Source organism: Haemorhous mexicanus, chromosome 25, assembly GCF_027477595.1.
Source record: "Haemorhous mexicanus isolate bHaeMex1 chromosome 25, bHaeMex1.pri, whole genome shotgun sequence".
NCBI classification, from domain to species: domain Eukaryota; kingdom Metazoa; phylum Chordata; class Aves; order Passeriformes; family Fringillidae; genus Haemorhous; species Haemorhous mexicanus.
In genome coordinates, this window is record NC_082365.1 from 1,175,932 (window position 1) to 1,195,624 (window position 19,693).

Genomic DNA, 19,693 nt, shown 5'->3' on the forward strand with positions numbered 1-19,693 from the left:
CCTGGGTGCGAGGAGATCGAATCCTTTCCTGGGCAGCTCAAGGAAAGAGGAAAAAATCAAAGTGTGTTTAGGTGCCACGCTTGGAACACCAACAGAGATAAATTAAAATTAACAGCCAGCTCAGGATGGACACCTCTGTGCAGGGCTGCTCATCTTTGGAAGTTAAAGCCCAGGTGTGGCAGAGCAGCATTTAAATAGAACAGCCAAAAAATTTTAAAAAATCAATGCAGAAAAGATTTAAAGTTCTAGGTAGGTGTAAAAGAAGACACAGAATTGTCATCATCTGCTTTTATTAGGTGAAGCATTGGTAGAGGAACACTGCAAATAAGCGTTGCTGGAAGGAAATAAAGATGGAAATACAGCTGTAAATAAGACATTCATTAAACACGTGGTTACTCCCACATTTGTTCAAGTATGTTTTGGTGGGCACAGGGAGACAGGGAATGGGGGTTATGGCCAGTGCATTATTGGTGGTTTATTCCTAACAAGCATTCGGGTTTTTCAGTTTTTTGGGGACAAGGAAATACTCTTCATCAGGAGCAGCATGCAGAATTCCCTCCGAGGCAGCCCCTGCACTCTGTCCAGTCTGAGCCTCATTAGATCCTTACAGTAACTGCTGACAGCAGAAGAGCATTGAAGATTTACAGTAAAATGTCTTTTTTTTTTTGCCACAGAATTCCAGTCTCCACGTGAGCAGTGCCTTCCGGGCTGCAGGGAACGAGCCAGGTGCCTGGTTAGCAGCAGCAGGGATGAGATCTCTTTCCAGCCTAGGAAAGGGGTGATATCCTGGTGTTGAAATCAGGATTTCCTGGCTTTGTACTGGTGTGTAGAGATTCCATCGCCACCCAGAGAGGGAGCAGGGAATTTCTGGGAAATGCTTTGTTTCAAAGAAATCGCCCAAAACAACCCAAAACTTTATTTATGGTTTACATGTCCCACTTTGTGAAGTGCTGTTAACAGTGAAAATTCACTGCTGGCTGCAATAGAGCCACCATAGAAAATAGATCCACTTGTAAGTAAAAACACCATTTTAGCAAGTGTGAAAGCAATAAAAAAACCCCAGGAACCAAGTCCATTGTTCTTTTCTGAGTCTACTACTGCTGAGGCAGTTTTTCAGCTTTTTCATAATCTGTACAAATTAAAAGCAGCTTTAAGTCAGAAGCAAGGACTGGTCTCTAAGTCTGACCTGTGCACAGCAACCATCCAGCTTGTAGAAAAGGAAAGACATACTTTGAGGGTGGTGTCAGAAAGAAAAATAGGATGTTTTAAAACCCCAATATGTTTAAAACATCTTCTATTCATAAAAATAAAATAATCTATCAGAAGACAAAAAGGAAAGAGGTTTCTGCTTGAATGACTATATTAGGAAAATAGTCATTCAAGGAGACAAAGCAGTCAGCAATATAAACAAATGACAGTATAGTTATTGCAGCTCTGACTGATATTTTGTGCTGAGGAATATAAATCCATACCTCCTATGGCAGACACGAGCCTTTGTGTTCAGTGTCTGGGTTCAGGGGGGTTCTGTAATTATAGTTTTCATACGTACGATAATAGCTACGTGAAAAAGAAGAAAACAGTGAATTGCCTTGTAAAAGAACACTTGGTTTGGTTTCCTTTAAGAAAGAGAGGCTTGAAATAAGATGACGTAACCACACCATGAGTTCCAGGTTGTATCATTTGCAACCTGAGCTGAAGGTACAAAATTACAAGGCCCGGACATACTGAGGCAAATATTTCAAGTGTATCAAGTGTATAAAGCCTGGGACTTAGCACCAAGGGACAGGAACAAAGAGCCAGAGCTGCCTTACCCTTCCTTCTGCTTGGAAATTATCTTCCAGACAACACCTGCTCCGAGGAGCAGCAGAACTGCTGCAGCTGCCACTCCTGAGGGAGAAGAACATGTGTTATTCTCAGTGTATAAAATATATACACAAAATGCACAACAGGTGTGTCTGCTGAGTAAGGAGAGGGAGGCTGTGCCACTGAGGCCACTGAGCTGGGGACAAAAATGTGTGTAAGCTGCTTACCTAGGCCTACTGACCCGGGCTTGGGGGACACTGGAGGGAAGGGAGAAAAGGAAAATCAGCAAACTGCTCTAGCAAAGTACAGCATTTCTCAACTGTCCTTAGTACCAATAAACTTTTTAGAATCACAGGATGGTTTGGGTTGAAGGGATCTTAAAGCTCATCCAGTTCCACCCCCTGCCATGGGCAGGGACACCTGCCACTGTCCCAGGCTGCTCCAAACCTCAATGTCCAACCTGGCCTTGGGCACTGCCAGGGATCCAGGGGCAGCCACAGCTTCCCCATGCCAGTGTCTCACTGCTAACACCCACTTCCTTTTTTTAAAAAATACAGACAGACATTTGCATGTTTAAAATGCATTTGCATGCTTCTGTTTGATCTTCCTTTGTTTACATTCCACTCACTCAGTTTACAGGCTGGCACGGGAGGGTCCCAGCTGAAATCCTCTTGGCACTGGGTGTGACTGATCCCTTCCAGCACGTAACCATCGTCACATTCAAGAGTGATGTTAGTGCCAGAGCGATAAGTACTTCCTTTAATGGCTTTTTTAACACCTTGGACATCCGGGAATTCACATCTGATCTCTGAAATTGGAAGCAGTAAAAAGAGGACACTTAGAGGGAGCACAAAATATGAGAAACACAGCTGTGGGTTATTTAGGACATTGCTCTTGAATTCCTTGTGAGTGTAGCCAGGAATTAATTCTCATTCCGCATTCTGCAGAACTGGGAAAGTGCCTCAGTCCCACGTGGAATTCAAACATCAGAGGAAGCACAGACTCACCTCTGCACTGCGGGAGGGGCTGGCTCCAGGATCCCGACCCCGTGCAGTTGATGAAAGCATTCCCAACCAGCGAGTAACCGGGATCGCAGCTGTAGGATACAGCGGCTCCGGAGGGAAAGGTGGCAGAGGTGTTGCCTTTCAGCCTCCCGTGGCTGATGTTTGGGGGCTGCAGACACGTCACAGCTGGAAAGTCAGGGAGGGACAATCAGAAGGATGCTGAGGGGTGGCCAGGGAGTGGCTGAGGCACTGACCCTCTGCAACCTCGACTGCTCCCTTTGAACTTCTTCCCCTGCACTCAGCAGCCCGGACCCTGTAACTCCAGCAGGCTTTGGAAAGGCTAAAAGCTCGAGCTTGTTCTTATCACACATTCTGTACTCAGATTTAGACCTTCTACAGACCTTCCCCTAAGGCAAGAGTTGTTAAATGTCCTTTGTTCTTCACTCTCTGCGGCCAAAACACACCTTGACAGACGGGAGGGGGATGGCTCCAGGCTCCAGATGCTGTGCAATAAATGGATGCTGTCCCCAGGAGGGAGAAGCCAGGCTCACAGATGTAGTTTACAGATGTTCCCACAGTAAAAACTGCTTTTGCTGGGCCACGGAAAGACCCGTGGGTGATATCTGCAGGCTTGGAGCAGTGCAGCACTGAAAACAGAGAGTGGAGATCAAAGCAGAGCTCAGAGAAACAAGTGGGAAAACTTCTGAGCAGCTGGGGAAGGCTGAACGCTCCCTCCCACAGCACTGACCCCAACAGCCCTGCCCAACCCTCTGCAAAGTTCCCTCAAAACAGCAGGACAGGTTGGGAGGAGGAGTTAGTGATTAGTAAATCAAATCTTGCCTCTTCAGGTAAGAGACCTACCTGGCTTTGTTGTGGGCTCAGGGTGGTTATAACGTTCTGACACTCCATCTAAATGCAGCATTAAGAGTTTAAAAACATGGTTGAGCAAATAAAATGTACACATTTACCTTAATTTCCCATCATCCTGGTGTTACATTTCCAGGAAAAAATTCACAGCTCTCTGATAGTCAATGTCCTGCAGCTGCCAAATTCCTCATTTCCAGGGAATTAAGAAAATGTGGTTTATGGATTGCAACAAGCAGTGTGACAAAGTGCAGATCATGCCAGTACTTACAGCATTACCCAAGCCCTGGCTCATCTCCTGGGTGTGAAGAGAGGCATAAATGAAAGAAAAAATTCTGGGTTCTCCTTAAAGTGGTTGGAGCAAACAGGAAAAATAAAACCAACTTTGGTTTCGGTGAGTGGGCAGAAGAGAAATCAGGTGAGAAACCAGGAGGAATGTGCAATCCCAGCAAGGCCAAGAGCTGATTCTTACCCTGCTCACAGACAGGCACAGGTGGGTGCCACCTCCTGTCACCTTGGCACTGGGACGTGGGGTGGCCTCGCAGGGTGAAGCCTCTGCGGCACTTGAAGGTGACAGAGTCCCCGTAGGTGTAGCGGGGCTTGGGGACAGCCACCCTCCCATTCTGCACCTGTGGGGCTGGGCACACCACTCCTGAAAGAGAAACTCCTATTTAAGGGTACAAAGCCATGTGAGTGCTGAATGAACACATCCTAAATCCATTCTCAGTGTGCTCAGAGCACTTTCACAGGTAGGACTTAGAGACTCAGATAAGAATAATTCCAGGAACTGAGGGGAGGGGTTTTAGTTCTTCCAGGTGTCTTAAGGGAACCACAGTATTATTACATGTATATACAAACATAGATGGTGTGAATATATTCTAATAATTACATGGAATGGGGTAGAAATCTGGCAGTACTGTCATGCTCATGAATGCTTTACTATCCCAACATCAAAAAGCAATTCCATCTGAAAAAAAAGACTAATTGCAATGATCAACTCCTGCAAAACATCCTTGTGCTTTGGTTAACAGTTCAGGGTTTGGAAAATTCCATGTCAGTGGTACTCAAAATATCACTCTTCTACAAAACACATTTTTTTTACTTGATTTCATATTTAGTGTTGTGAAACAAAAGGGACAAGTCCCTGCAGGCATCTCACAACTCTTCAGTCTGCATTGCTGTGACAGATCAAAGGTTACATCTGGAAGATTTTTAGAAGAAACCAAATATACAAGCATTAAAAAAAACTATCCCAGAGGAATATTATCCTTTAATAGAATTATTCATTTAATTCTATTTATTTAAAGGAAATGCTTTTTAATTTTAACTTAATATGGTAATTCTGGCCCCAATATAGTGGTGACCTACTTACTCTGACAGGTGGGAGGCAGACCAGTCCAGGCAACATCTCGTCCCAAAATCTCACATCTCCTGTGGGACTGTCCAACCAGTCTGTACCTGGAGGTGCAGAGAGAGAAATATCAGCTCATACCAAGTCCTACAGTTTGGATTTTTCCCTCCCCAGGGGTTTCCTTCTGCAGCCTCCTGATTCCAGCTGATCACCAAGGTCTCTCTGCTGGTTTGACACATGGGAATGAAGGACACCAAGTTGCTTCTTCCCAGATCCAGGAGGAGCAACACTGACCCCAAAAACTCTGGGTTAGATTGGTCAGGTGATAAATCAGGACCCAACTGATCTCCAAAGGGCTGGAGCCTCCTTGCAGCACGGCCTTGCTCCCACTCTCAGCTCCTGCTCGAGGCCATCTGAGAAGGAAAACTGAAACTGGTTTGCAAATTATTCTGCTGAGCACAGGAGGGAAAAATGAGACAATTCTTCCTTTCTGGAGAAGGCAACTACAGCAGAATTGGAACCAAAATTCCAATTCAGGTCTGCTGTGGGAGAACAGCTGTGCAGAGGAGTGGGCTCTGATCCTTTACCCACCACCAAACTCACCCTTCGTCACACGTGTGGCTCACGGCTGACCCAAAAAGGAGATCTGTCAGAACAACAACTCTGCCATTCCTGGGGGGTTCTGGGTGTCTACATTGCTTCCCTGGGAAAGAACAAGGCTGAGTTTAAACTCCTCTCTTGAGGCCATGTAACACACTATGAGAAGGTACCTTAAGGCTCTGTCCAAGTTCTGCCACAATAAAGATGTGATTTCAAAAGGGCTCAAAGCGGCCCAGACCATGTGACTAGTAAAGCCATGTATGAATCTTTCCTTCAAAAACCCACAAAATAGACCATTTCCAATAACCAACACCAAATGGATGGAGCTATTCACTTTTACAGAACTCTAGGGCTTCAGACCACGTGTGGTTTGGGAGGCAAGTCAGAGTTTGGGGCACTCCAGGGCGTCTCGAGTGTCCCGGCCGGCAGCTGTAGCTCACAGTGTCCCCAACAGCAAATTCCAGCTGATTTCTGTATTGCCTGGTTAGCTCAGCAAAGGTGAGGTTTGGAGGTGCACCACAGCCACCTATCAGGGGAGAAAACATAGTGAGAAATGGGAATGTCAACTACAAAAGTTGTTTTAAAATGCATTTTTGAGTATGTACAGCTTAAAATCGTCGTGCAAAATGGGTAAAAAATGGGAAGGGTAAAGGATTCAGAATTTTGGGAAGGGTGAGGATGAATCCTACAGGTAGAAACTCCCAGGCTATCCATAGCTCCAAGCCTAGAGCCACAGTGTACCTGCACACTGAGGGAGAGGGAGGCTCCAGTTGCCAGAGTCGGTGCAGTAGATGGATGCCTGTCCCTGGAGGCTGTAGCCAGGCTCACAGCTGTAGTTCACAACCATCCCAGTGGGAAAAACCTCCAGGTCCTGACTGTCGTGGGTTCCTTTGGCAATACTGGGAGGTGAAGGGCACTGCAGCACTAAAGAGAGAGGACAAAGTAAAACTGAGAAAAGGGCAGGGCCATGACCCTGGGACAGGCTGGGGAAGTTGGGGCTGTTCAGCCTGAAGAGAAGGTTCCAGAGAGAAGAGACCTTAGAGCCTCTTCCAGTGCCTAAAGGGGCCCCAAGAGATCTGGAGAGGGACTTGGGACAAGGGATGGAGTAACAGGAATTCCAGAGGGCAGGGTTGGGTGGGATATTGGGAAGGAATTCCTCCCTGTCAGGGTGGGGAGGCCCTGGCACAGGGTGCCCAGAGCAGCTGTGACTGCCCCATCCCTGGAAATGTCCAAGGCCAGGTTGGACAGGGCTTGGAGCAAGCTGGGATAGTGGAGAGTGCTCATGGCAGGGGCTGAGATGAGCTGATTTTAGCTTCTTTAACTCAGTGTCATAGGAGAAGAGTCACTATTTTCAGGAGTCTGCCCAAACCCTCCAAAGTAGGGAGCAGTATAGGGGAAATAACAAGGCTTCAGCACACAACAATTTAAACCAATTAGAAGCAGCTGCAAAACTTACTTTTGCAAAACTCCTGGGCTTCAGACCACGTTAGATTTTCAAGACATGTGATAGTTGGTGATATCTGTGGCTGTTCCACGTATCCAGGCCGACAAGTGTAATTCACACTCATCCCAACAGGAAACTCAGTCTGATTTTCATATTCCTCACTTAACTCAGCAAATAGCAACGGTGTTGGTGTGCCACAACCAGCTGCCAGGAAATGAAATGGGCATGAGAAATATGTCCTTGGCTGTGGAATGCAGCTAAAGAGAAACAGGTGCATTGGTAGGCACTGTTAAACCCCAAGTTATTAATGCATCTTCTACATAGTCTGACATTTGTCTGCATCAAGTAACACTCACCATGTAGGGACACAGGCACCTAATTTATGTGGTCTTAAAACAAAACAGGATAAAGCAATGCCCAAAACTAGTTTGGTCAGTGTGGTGCCTTCACACAACTCTGGGCTAAAGTACAGAAATCTTTAATTTCAATATTTAGAACACCCAAGCCTGTCTCCTTTTGGGAAACTTGAGCAATGCCACCAGCTTATTCCCAGTGCCACCAAAGTGAGCACAGCTCCTGCTGTGGTTCTCCCTGTGCCATGCAATCCTGCAGCTTGGCAGGTTTGCTTGATGCAGGGTGAACCTGGCACGGGGTGGATGCTGAGCCTGGCACGGGGTGGATGCTGAGCCTGGCATGGGGTGGATGCTGAGTCTGGCACGGGATGGATGCTGAGCCTGGCACGGGATGGATGCTGAGCCTGGCACGGGATGGATGCTGAGCATGGTTCAGGATGGATGCTGAGCCTGGCACGGGATGGATGCTGAGCCTGGCACGGGGTGGATGCTGAGTCTGGCACGGGATGGATGCTGAGTCTGGCACGGGATGGATGCTGAGCCTGGCACGGGGTGGATGCTGAGCCTGGCACGGGGTGGATGCTGAGCCTGGCACGGGGTGGATGCTGAGCATGGTTCAGGATGGATGCTGAGCCTGGCACGGGATGGATGCTGAGCCTGGCACGGGGTGGATGCTGAGCATGGTTCAGGATGGATGCTGAGCCTGGCATGGGGTGAATGCTGAGCCTGGCACGGGATGGATGCTGAGCCTGGCACGGGATGGATGCTGAGCCTGGCACGGGGTGGATGCTGAGCCTGGCACGGGGTGGATGCTGAGCCTGGCACGGGGTGGATGCTGAGGCAGCCCTACCTGCACAGCGTGGGTAGGGAAGGCTCCAGTTGCCCCAGGCCGTGCACAGCACGGAGGGGTCCCCGAGCAGGGAGAAGCCAGGCTGGCAGCTGTAGCTCACGGAGGTGCCACTGGTGAAGTTGGTCCCTGGCTGGGCGCTGAGCGTGGCGTGGGCGATGACGGGGGGCGGAGGGCAGGGCCGTGCTGCCAGGGCAGGAGCAGAGAGCAGAGGTTTTTTAGGGGTTTCACCCAGAGGAGGAGCACGGGTACCACAGCAAAGCCCGTCACACTGGCTCACCTGGCTGGCAGGTGGGCACAGCGGGCACCCAGCGGCTGTCAGGCTGGCACTTGGCCCCACGGCTGCCCCTCAGCACGAAGCCTGGGTGGCACTGGAAGGTGACGTTGTCCCCAGGGTGGTACACAGCCCTCCGGCCCTCAGCCACCTCCCCGTCCTTGATGCTGGGGCTGCTGCAGGTGATCACTGGGAGGGAAGAGCAGCAGAGCTCAGGCTGGGGGCATGGCTGCCAGAGCTGGGGGCCCTCGTCTGGTTTTGGGAGCCTGTGTGAGTGCAGTGCTCTCCCTTTGCACTGAGGGTGGCAGCATTTGCAGCTCACCTTCACACCGGGGGTAAGGGATGCTCCAGACCCCCGATGGCAAACAGGAAACCGAGCTTTTCCCAGCGAGGACATAGCCTGGGTCACAGTGGTACTTCACTGTCATGCCAGGGACGAACTCTGTCACCCCCTTGCTGTCGTGCTGGCCATTTCTGATAATTGGAGGGGAAGGACACGGCGGCACTGCAAGAGAAGAAAACATCCCAGCTGGCCAAGAGCTGGTACCACAAACCCCCCTGCAGGATGAGCAGCCTTTTAGCTTTGTTCTTTCCCATTAATTTCTACCCAACAGCAACGAGGGCTGTCACTGAATTTTATTTCCATCCTACCTTCTCTTACCTTCCAGCCTTCATGTTTTCTGAGCTTATTGACATAAAAATGATAGCTTCTCACTGTTTGGGCAACTACAGTGGTTAGTTTCCATCCGTGACCCTAACAATTTGCTCTGGTCTTTCTGTGGTTGTGAATGATATCAGGCACCAGCCTGGATTTTGTGGATTCATTTAAAGAGCCCTACATTTAACAAGGGTCTGAATCACAGAAACATTTAGGTTTGGAAAGCCCACTATCCCATTTCCCAAGAGCCACATCCACATGTCTTTTAAATCCCTCCAGGGATGGTACCAGATGATGCCCACGCTCCCCAGGCAGTCTGTCCAGGGGGTTGGATGGGGATTAGAAGGATGCAGGACATATCCTTGCATGTTTTTCCTTTCCAGCCCCCTTACCTCCACCCAGAGGTTCAGAAATCAGCTGCCCCTCATTTGCACTTACGCTTCTCACAGGTGGGGACAGGAGGGTGCCACTTGCCCCCAAACTGGCACTGGGACTCTTGAGAGCCCTTCAAGGCATAACCAAAGTTGCACTCGAAGATGATGGTGTCCTCCAGGTTGTAGGTGGTCTCTGACCCAGACACTTTTCCATTCTCGATCTCCGGCCTGGTGCAGCCAATTGCTGGAAGGGAAGAGCACGAGGATGTGAGGAGCAGGGGATGTGAAACCCCTCCTGGCTGTGGAGGGGCACTGGGCAGGGACAGCACCTGCTGCTGGGCCTTGCCATCCCTGTCACGGGCATTTCAACATTTCTAACTCTTTTTCTTACACTAAATATCATTATTCAGCTGTTCCTGAGCATTTGTACTCAGTGGGAACAGAAAAGGAAACCCACAGGGGCACATGGGGCTTCAGCTCTCTGCCTGTCCCTGGGGATTTGCTTGCAGTGATTAAACCAAGAGCCGAGGAGGAGCAAGGAGCCAGAGGAAGCCCCAGGAACACACCTCGGCAGCGGGGCTGGGGCCGGCTCCAGGTTCCCCTGGCGGTGCAGCGGATGGAGGCGTTGCCCAGCAGGGAGTAGCCCTCGGCGCAGGTGTAGAGCACCACGGAGCCCGGGCTGTGCCTGGCCCCGGGGCTGGCGCTGTGCTGCCCGTTGGCAATGCTCGGCGGGGCAGGGCACCTCACCTCTGCCGGGAACAAGGAAAGGCAGGTGAGGAATAGGGCAGGGCAAGATAAACACCAAAAACCCCAGCCTTGTGAGAGCAAAGGAGCGAGATAACACAAGTGCAGTCAGCCAGGACAAGGTGATGTGTAACTCTTCCAGGAACTCTGCTTAGCTCTTTTCTCCATCAGAAACCAACATCCTGGTTTTTAGAGCTTCTTCAGAAGTAATACATCAAATTAAGTTGTAAGGAAAACTGAAGCAATAACAGTACTCCCCCATCAGCATCAAAAAGTAAAAGCTGTTACAGTAAAGCACTAGCAAATAAGCGTTTTATGCCTAGAAAAGTGATTAAAAAATTGCAAATCCTCTGAGTTGTTTTGAACACTGACGTTAACTGCTGTGAATAAATAATATCAGTCATGTGAGCTGTGTCCCCGTGGGTGCAGGCCCTGCCACAGCTGTGGTTGTCCCTTGTGCCAGGGACAGCCAGAGCTGGCTGTGGGCACAGCCCGAGCCGTACCTTGGCACTGTGGCACTGTCCCACTCCACGTGCCACGCTCCCCATCCGCAGAGGTGCAGGACAGGGAGGTGTTTCCAGCTGGGGCCAGCCCCGAGGTGCAGGTGTAGGTGACCACGTCCCCCAGGGAGAAGGTGTCCCTGGAGCCCCCGCTGTGTGTCCCGTGGGGGATGGCCGGAGGGGCAGTGCAGGTGACACCTGTGGGCAGGACAGGGCAGGGTCAGCACTGCCCGGGGCTGCAGGGCACACACGCTGCCCAGGAGGGGCACTGATGGAGGGGAAAGCACCTCAGCAGTGACACAATGACCTGATTCTCCAGAAACAACCTTTGCATGGATAAAATCACACACGGGAAGGAAAACCTGTCCCCTCCTGTGAGTCACTTCCTTGCTGCTCGTGTCCCCTGGGACAATTCTGTCCTTCCTTTCCATAACCATTGGTGACACACAGAGAGAGACTGGCCAGTGAGAAATACTTACTCACTAACAGGAGTTTAAAATATTAATGTTTCTTCCCAGTTTGGACCAGAATAAATAAAAGACCTTTTAAACCATTTTCAGAAGCATATCCAAAACAAAATGAAAAGAAAAAGGAAATATTTTACACATTCAGTGACTTGAGAAATCTTTTGCAATAAAACCTTTGGCTTGAATGAAGTTCCACTTTATCTTGTAAACCATCTCCAAGGGCCTGTTGTGGTGGCCTACTTACGCTGGCAGAGAGGAGGATCCCCACTCCATGAGACATGTGTGCCAGAGACCTCACAAATTCTCTGGGAGCCTCCCACCAGCTTGTACCTGCACCACACAGAAGGATTCATTAGTTTAACAGTGAGATTTTTTTTTGACTTGAGATTTCTTTACAACCCTTGCAAGTGGCAGCCAGAAGTTCTGACTTGGGACCTGGGTTGTGTAAAGCTGAAAATCCACTTCACTCTCCCCAAGGCAGGACTCACCCTGTGTCACAAGTGTAATTAATTTTGGACCCGAGGAGGAGATCTGTCAGGACAACAGCTCTGCCATTCTCTGGGTTCCCTGGGCTGGGGCACTCCTTCCCTGGAAGGGAATGCCAGCCTCCATCAGCCCTCAGCTGTGCTCACATCCCAGCAGGAATGTCACCACAGAGAGCAGGCAGAGACACCCACAAAGCTGGGGAAACACAGAGAGCAGCCAAGCCTCACACTTCAGGCTTTCAGCGCTTGCAGGACGTACTTTTACAGAACTCCAGCACTGCAGACCACGTCTGGTTCCTGAGGCAGGTGCTGGCTGCTGACACCCCCAGGAGCTGGCTGTAGCCAGGCTGGCACACGAATTCCACCCTGCTCCCCTCGGGAAACACCGTCTGGTTCCTGTAGGGCTCCTTCAGCTCGGCAAAGCCCAGCCTGGCAGGGGCTCTGCAGCCAGCTGCCAGGACAGAGAACAGAATGGCTGTTAAAGAGCCACAAAGGTGGACTGGGAGAGCAGGGGAAGGTCAAACCCTGTTGGGACACTTGCCCTGCTCGCAGACGGGCACAGGCGGCTCCCAGGTGTTGTTTGGCTGGCACTGGATCTCTCTGTGGCCACGAATGGCATAGCCTGGGTCACACTGGAAGGTCACGGTGTCCCGGTGTGAGTAGGCAGACCTGGCAGCCAGGATCCTCCCGTGCTGGATCTGTGGGACAGGACAGCTCGCCTCTGGAAAGGAAAGAGGTGCAGGGGCTCAGAACAGACCCTCAGGCAGAGCTGGGCAGTGTGAAGCCACCAAGGGTTGCAATTTTAAGTCACAAGGCTGAAAATCATTTTCTTAGAAAAGCTGTGCCTGCATCCTGCAGTATCAAACACTCCAAGGGGAAAGGGGAGCAGGGTGGCACTCCAGCCTCCCCTGCTCTGCTGGCCTCAGCCCTGGAAAATGCTGGGACAAGAATTCCAGCTGGCTGGAGTTTGCCAGTCTTTCCCAACCCGGAGCAGCAGTGCTGGGAGGATGGCTGGGGGTCTGTGCACCCTCGGGCAGCCCAGCCCACCTCCGCAGGCCGGCAGGGGCTCGCTCCAGACGCCGTTGTAGCCGTCGCGGGTGGTGCAGTGGATGGAGGGCTGCCCGTGCAGGGGGAAGCCGCGGTGGCAGCTGTAGGTCACGGCCGTGCCGTAGTGGAACTCGCTCAGCAGCCGGCCCGAGTGCTGCCCGTTGGGGATGTCCGGGGGTGGCTCGCAAGGGATGCCTGCAGGGGAGCAGAACGTCAACTCAACAGCAGCATGGAAGCACCTGGAACCCCTCAGGCTGTGGGGCACAAACACTGGTTCTAAAGATGGGATGAAGTGACCTCCCAGGTGAGAGCTGGTTGGGACAGGATCCCACCCCCCTGGCAGAGCAGTAATCAAAGCTCTCTGTGGAGGAAACACCTGCATCGAGTACTTATTTAGCATCACTTGTATAAAATCCTGGTGCCAATCCAGGCACAGTCTGTATGCCACCTGTGGTTCACACCTACCTGGAGAATCTGGGAAATGCTTTAAAACCTCAGAATGTACCAGCAAATGTTTCTGTCGTCGTATGGAACAGCCCTGATCAGCCGCACTACTGGATCAGCAGAGAAACCCGCGGGTGGAATTGCTGAGGAGCAGCGCGGCAGCTCTTGGGCACTCACCAGCGGCGGACAGAGGGAACAAACCCACGGTCTGGGATTTTGGGATTCGCTGCTGGCCCTGGCTCAGTGCTCTGTCTCTCCTTAGGACTGACCCTTGGTCGCTCTGGGTCTGACAAAACAAGCCCTACGCTGAACATGTTTTCCCTTCCTCTCCTGCAGTGGACTCCTGGTGTCAGTCAGCAGCAGGACACTCAAGCACTGCTGGAAAAGCTCCAGCTGAGGTGCTGCTTTCCAGAATCCCTTCAGCTTTGGGATCTTGTACCTTTTCCCAGACTGATTTCTTATGCCTTCCAAACCTTCTGGTAATTTTCCTACCCACAGAGGGGAGAAATTGCCTGTGAAAGCTTTGATTGGAAAGATGTGGCAGTCTCTGCTGGAAAATATTTCCCAGATCCATGCAAACCCCCAGAGCCACGAGCCACTTACGCTGACAGAGGGGAGTGTGACCAGTCCATGCAACACGTCCCCCAGAGATCTCACAGCGTCTGCTGGGCTGTCCAATTAACCTGTGCCTGGTGGTAAAAGGGTTGGTCATTCACCCCAAGCCACTTCAGTTGGAGTCACTGTTCCTCCCAACCACCTGGGATGTGGGATCAGCCCTGCTGGCAGCAGAGCTGTGGCCCTGAAGGGGAAATTCCTTCCTTGCTCTGCCTGACCCATTGCACAGCTTTTATAGGGGATAGATATATACATATATATATATTTATATATATATATACACTATAGTGTATAGGCACAATAGGTACAGAACCCTGTGCAGGGGCTCCTGTACACAATCCATTTACTGGGAGTGAATGAACAGGGCTTAGAAAGGGGAACACTTACCCAGTCCACCTCCAAAGCAGGACTTACCCTTCCTCACAGCTGTAAACCACTGTAGATCCGAGCTGGAGATTTGTCAGGGAAATAATCTTGCCATTCACAGGCTCACCTGGGTGACTGCACTGCTTCCCTGGGGAAAGAAAACACCCTTATATCCTGTCTCTCTACATCACAGTACCAAATATGCAATTATTCCTCCAGTCCCCTGCCCACATTCCCAGTTCCCCCCAACACGGGTTTCCAGTTTCAAAAGGTTACATGGCTTTACTAGTCACATATTCAGAATAACATCAAAGTTTTGGCAGCATGGACAGAACCTGAGACCTGTTCCTCCTGCAACAACAGACACCAAATCAAGGAGCTATTCACTTTTACAGAACTCTAGTGCTTGTGACCACACTCCACTCTCAAGGCATGTCAGAGTAGGTGACATTCCTGGCACTTGGGCATATCCAGGGAGGCAAGTGTATTGCACAGTCTTCCCAACAGGAAAATCAATGGCATCTCTATGCTTCTCGTTTAGCTCAGCAAACTGTAATCTTGTGGGAGCACCACAAGCACCTGGTGAGAGAGAAAAGAGATGTGAGAAGCAGGCAGGACAGGCACATGGGGGGCAAGCACACAAAGAGCACTCACTGTTAGGAGGAAAGGGGTTTGGTTTGCCTTGCAAAAATGTTCATTTTGATTAATATAGCCATTAATAAAGACATTTTTCCAAAGGGTAGCAGAGGATTAGGTTCTTATTCCCAGGATAGGCTTGACTCTTCCCCTCAAAAGGTTTAACAACATTTTTTAAACAGGATTAGGGGGCACAAAATAGCAGTCATGTCAGGTACCTGGAGACCTGCTGAAGGAGTTGTGGTAGGGCAGTGCTCTGTCACACACAGGAGCAGGGGGCTGCCAGCTGCCATCCTCCTGGCAGGACAGGCTGGCACTGCCCTGCAGGCTGTAACCATCGTGGCACTGAAATGTCACCGTTTGCCCGGGGGCAGAGAGAAGCCCGTGGCCACCAACTTGCCTTCCATTGGCTACGATTGGACTGATGCAGACAGTCCCTGGAAATGAGATTGTGCAGGAGGAGTTGGAGCAAAAGAAAACACAAAACCACTGGCTGTTAATGTTGGAACCACGAAATCAGCCCGATGTCCACACAAACCTCCCCAGCCCCAGGAAGGCTTGGCATTAATTGATTCCATGAAACACTTTACATGGAATTAACCCGCTTGGAGAATGTGTTTGCACTGGTGAGGGTGTCCCCTGTGTCAGAGCCACACTGAGTGTGTCCCCCGAGGGACAGGACTCAGCCAGGACTCACCTTGGCAGCGAGGGCGGGGCTGGCTCCAGTTCCCCGATGCTCGGCAGGTCACAGCGGCATTTCCCACCAGGTAATAGCCAGGGTCGCAGGTGTACCGCACAGACATTCCAGCGGTAAAAAACGCTTTGTCCCGGCCGTTGTGATTTCCATTGGCGACCTCCGGAGGCATCGGGCACGGCCGGACTGCGAGAGGGAGATGGGAATTGAACTCAGCGAGAGAACGGGGAGCGAGGGGAAGGCAGGCAGGGTGATGGGCACGGAGGGGTGAAATCCCTGCCTGCACCCCCTGATGCTGAGCAGCACTCACCCCTGTGGCACACGAGCAGTGGCGGGTCCCAGATGCCCCCGGGCTGGCACCGAGCCTCATCGGAGTCCTCTGCTGCATAGCCAGGGTGACAGTCAAAGTGCAGAGTCTCCCCAGCTCTGTAGGTGCTCTGCACGTTGTGGACCTTCCCGTTCTGCACCTCGGGCACCTGACAGCCGATCGCTGTGGGAGCAGGGGCAGCGCCCTTTAATCTTCAGCGCATGAGGAGCTGGGTCCTGCACAGGCAGAGCCTCTCCTGCCCTGCCCTCGGTGCCATAACCCCACCTGCTGTGACCCTACAGCACACCCAGCACCCCTCCTGCCCCCCACCCCAGGAGAGAGGCCCCCAGCGACCTTCACAGCGGGGCAGGGTCCGGCTCCAGCGCCCGGAGTCCGTGCAGGTGATGGATTCATTGCCGAGCAGCTGAAAGCCCTCCCTGCAGCTGTAGGACACGGTCACCCCCCGGGAAAAGCTGCCCGAGGAGAGCCCGGTGTGCAGCCCGTTGGCGATGCTCGGTGGCCGAGGACATGTCACCTCTGCAGAGGGAGGGGAAACCTCCTCAGAGTTTGGGAGAGGAGATTTTGGGGAGCCAGCTCAGCCCCACCCTCCTGCATGTCACACTTTGGGAGGACAGAGGGCTCAAACCCCAGGTACTGCCAGCTGCATCCTGCCAGCAGCCTTTGGGTCTCCTGTCTCTCCTCTGATTTTTCTGGACAAGGAGTATTGAAATGATTCATTTAAACTCAGCTGGTGTCCCCCTAAAAGCTGTGTCCCCCCCCCATGCCCGTGCCTGGTCTCAGCAGTGTCACCACCCATGGATATGACTGGAGCACAGGGCGGAGGGTGCTGGCCCTGGGCTCGCGGATTTTAGCTTGTTCTTTACATATTACAAACCCATATATTTCATTAAAATGGAATTCAGTCTCTCACTGGAGGTCTCAGTGGATTTGGTGAGGGTGTCCCCTGTGCTCAGAGCCACACTGAGTGTCCCCCGAGGGGACAGAGCCAGGACTCACCTTGGCAGCGAGGGCGGGGCTGGCTCCAGTTCCCCGATGCTCGGCAGGTCACAGCGGCATTTCCCACCAGGTAATAGCCAGGGTCGCAGGTGTACCGCACAGACATTCCCGTGGTGAATCCCTCTGTGTCCCGGCCGTTGTGATTTCCATTGGCGACCTCCGGAGGCATCGGGCACGGCCGGACTGTGACAGGGAGATGGGAATTGAACTCAGCGAGAGAACGGGGAGCGAGGGGAAGGCAGGCAGGGTGATGGGCACGGAGGGGTGAAATCCCTGCCTGCACCCCCTGATGCTGAGCAGCACTCACCCCTGTGGCACACGAGCAGTGGCGGGTCCCAGATGCCCCCGGGCTGGCACCGAGCCTCATCGGAGTCCTCTGCTGCATAGCCAGGGTGACAGTCAAAGTGCAGAGTCTCCCCAGCTCTGTAGGTGCTCTGCACGTTGTGGACCTTCCCGTTCTGCACCTCGGGCACCTGACAGCCGATCGCTGTGGGAGCAGGGGCAGCGCCCTTTAAACTTCAGCGCATGAGGAGCTGGGTCCTGCGCAGGCAGAGCCTCTCCTGCCCTGCCCTCGGTGCCATAACCCCGCCTGCTCTGACCCTACAGCACACCCAGCACCCCTCCTGCCCCCCACCCCAGGAGAGAGGCCCCCAGCGACCTTCACAGCGGGGCAGGGTCCGGCTCCAGCGCCCGGAGTCCGTGCAGGTGATGGATTCATTGCCGAGCAGCTGAAAGCCCTCCCTGCAGCTGTAGGACACGGTCACCCCCCGGGAAAAGCTGCCCGAGGAGAGCCCGGTGTGCAGCCCGTTGGCGATGCTCGGTGGCCGAGGACATGTCACCTCTGCAGAGGGAAAGGAAGTGTCCTGTGGGTCTGCTCTGTGCTGGCTTGTGCTGCTGGCACAGCTCAGAAACAGCAGGGTGATCTCCTGAATTCTGCTCTGGCCTCCATTTGCTGGATCAAGGCTTTAGTTCACTCCAGGTGCAGCTGCACCTGGAAGAAATCACTGGCTGTAATGAGAGTCCCGACAGGACTTCGGGCACATCACAGGATTTGGGAGGGATCCACACTGGCGTGGAAGCAGCGAGAGCAGTGAGGAGTTGTGATTTCTCTCCACTCACAATGAAGGTGAAAATGCCCCACATCTGCCCAGAAGCAATGTCAGAAATCCCCGGGCACTCAGACCCTGCCTTCCCACGGGGTTCACTTCTCCCCATCGCTCTCGGAGCCCCGGACAGGGCACAGCCATCCCCGTGTCCCACCCCAGCCTGTCCCACCGGAGCTGTTTCTGTTTCTCTGCCAGCCAGGCTTGGGAAGGGCAGCCAGGACTGATCCATGCCAGCTTTGCCTTCCCAGTGAATTTGGGAGGACACAGGAGGAGCTTTCCCCGCGGCCACTCACCCTTTTTGCACTCCGGCAGAGGGGGGTCCCACCTGGAGGCGGCCCCGCAGGTGCTCCTGCCCGGGCCCCGCAGGGTGTAGCCCGGGTTGCAGGTGACGCTCACGGTGTCCCATGTCCGGTAGGAATAGCGACGAGGGGACACCCGCCCGTAGGGCACGCGGGGGAACGGGCACCAGGCAGCTGGGAGGGAGAGGAGGGAGATGCTGACCTGCCCAGCTCTGGGGATCCCACCGTGCTGCGGGGTGCCCCTGGGCACTGGGGGCTGCAGCTGGGCTGGGGGTCCCTCCCTGTGCTCCTCGGGGACCCCGCTGCCACCTCAGCTGACAAAACCTGCGCGTCCAGGGTTTCATGTCAGCACCCAGCAGGGTCAAGAGCCTTTCCTGGCCTTTCTGCAGGCTCTGAAGCCCCTCCTGAGGGCCCAGTCCGACCCAGGAAACCACTGCCAGGGCAGCCCAGGGCTGACCCCACAGCCCCCCAGGGGTCTGTGCTGTGCCAGGGGGCTGGGGGTGCCCAGCCGGGCTGGGGGTGCCAGCTGTGGCTCTGAGGATGTGCCAGCTGTGGCTCTGATGACCCCAGAGGGTCTCTGCCATCAGCAGAGGAGCTCAGGGCTCTGTGATGCCAAGGGCCCCCTGGGACCAGTGCAGGGCTCCCATTCCCCTCAGCAGGGAAGGGCACAGGGATCAGCGAGAACAGAGCAGTGATGAGGAGCAGGAGGGCCATGGGAGGAAGGCCCCAGAGGAGCAGAGCTGCTGCCCTGCCTTACCTTGAGCCCCGGGCGTGGTGCTGAGGAGCAGAACGGAGCTGCCCAGCAGGCAGAGGGTGAAGGTGGGCACCATCCCTGGCACAGACAGCAGCTCCTGGGGGCACGGGGCAGATATGGGCACCCCAGTTCCCCCCACTGCCCCCGTGGGAGGAAGGAGATGCTGCTGGGGGACTTCCCAGGACTGTGGGACAGGAACCTGGGGACTCCCCAGGACGTGCAGGCACAGCCAGCACCCCCGGGGAGGCTGCAGGTGCCTCAGGCTGCTGCTGCTGCTGGTTTTGGCAGGGGAGGATGTGGAAAGAGGGGTGGAAAAAGGCTGGGAGCAGGCAGAGGGGCTGTAGCTGCACTGTGCCCATGGAGCAGAGCGTCCTCCCCTAGGGGAAGTGGCCCAGGCTCTGTCCCAGAGCCCCAGGGGGTGGTGGTGGCACCTGAGGGACACAGCACAATTCACCTGCCCTGGGTGGGATGGGCAGTGGGGAACTCCCCCCTCCCATAAAAACGGGACCAACTGGGGACACAAATCCTCCTGACCCAACCCTGGGCTGATCCCTCCCCACTGGCAGGAAGAGTAAACCCCAGATGGGGTTTTCTGGATGAGGAGCAGCCCCAGCAGCTCCAGCTGCCCACCTCACACAGG

The 19,693-nt window shown here is 53.3% G+C and overlaps 1 protein-coding gene across 3 annotated transcripts; it reads right to left on the reverse strand.

Annotated features, from left to right (window-relative positions):
- Positions 1 to 273: 273 nt before the first annotated feature.
- Positions 274 to 19,168, reverse strand: CR2 (complement C3d receptor 2). 3 transcript variants are annotated; one of them, XM_059867573.1, is made up of 37 exons: positions 19,057 to 19,168; positions 18,294 to 18,473; positions 17,553 to 17,735; positions 17,202 to 17,381; positions 16,895 to 17,077; positions 16,232 to 16,414; positions 15,881 to 16,060; positions 15,574 to 15,756; positions 15,095 to 15,313; positions 14,628 to 14,819; positions 14,289 to 14,388; positions 13,863 to 13,948; positions 12,816 to 13,010; positions 12,310 to 12,489; positions 12,028 to 12,219; positions 11,772 to 11,871; positions 11,528 to 11,613; positions 10,820 to 11,014; positions 10,139 to 10,321; positions 9,637 to 9,816; positions 8,863 to 9,045; positions 8,547 to 8,729; positions 8,270 to 8,452; positions 7,079 to 7,270; positions 6,364 to 6,546; positions 5,957 to 6,148; positions 5,626 to 5,725; positions 5,044 to 5,129; positions 4,144 to 4,323; positions 3,669 to 3,716; positions 3,272 to 3,454; positions 2,811 to 2,993; positions 2,432 to 2,611; positions 2,031 to 2,060; positions 1,812 to 1,887; positions 1,473 to 1,557; positions 274 to 767 (listed from the first exon to the last, which is right to left on the reverse strand). In XM_059867573.1, the coding sequence occupies exons 1-36, from the start codon at positions 19,127 to 19,129 to the stop codon at positions 1,476 to 1,478; spliced, it is 5,517 nt and encodes a 1,838-aa protein (XP_059723556.1). In that variant the 5' UTR covers positions 19,130 to 19,168; the 3' UTR covers positions 274 to 767; positions 1,473 to 1,475. The 3 variants fall into 3 exon arrangements, with proteins under 3 accessions (XP_059723556.1, XP_059723559.1, XP_059723558.1); XM_059867576.1 differs by lacking the exon at positions 10,820 to 11,014; XM_059867575.1 differs by lacking the exon at positions 3,669 to 3,716.
- Positions 19,169 to 19,693: the final 525 nt, after the last annotated feature.

What these genes read in the sequence shown, in the direction of transcription:
- CR2 (XM_059867573.1), bottom strand. Translation starts at nt 19,129, where the DNA reads ATGGTGCCCACCTTCACCCTCTGCCTGCTGGGCAGCTCCGTTCTGCTC. An exon ending in GACCCTGCCCCGCTGTGAAG is followed by an intron (nt 17,382 to 17,552) that starts GTCGCTGGGGGC and finishes CTGCTCCCACAG; the next exon opens with CGATCGGCTGTCAGGTGCCC. An exon ending in CTCCTTCAGCAGGTCTCCAG is followed by an intron (nt 14,820 to 15,094) that starts GTACCTGACATG and finishes CTCTCTCACCAG; the next exon opens with GTGCTTGTGGTGCTCCCACA.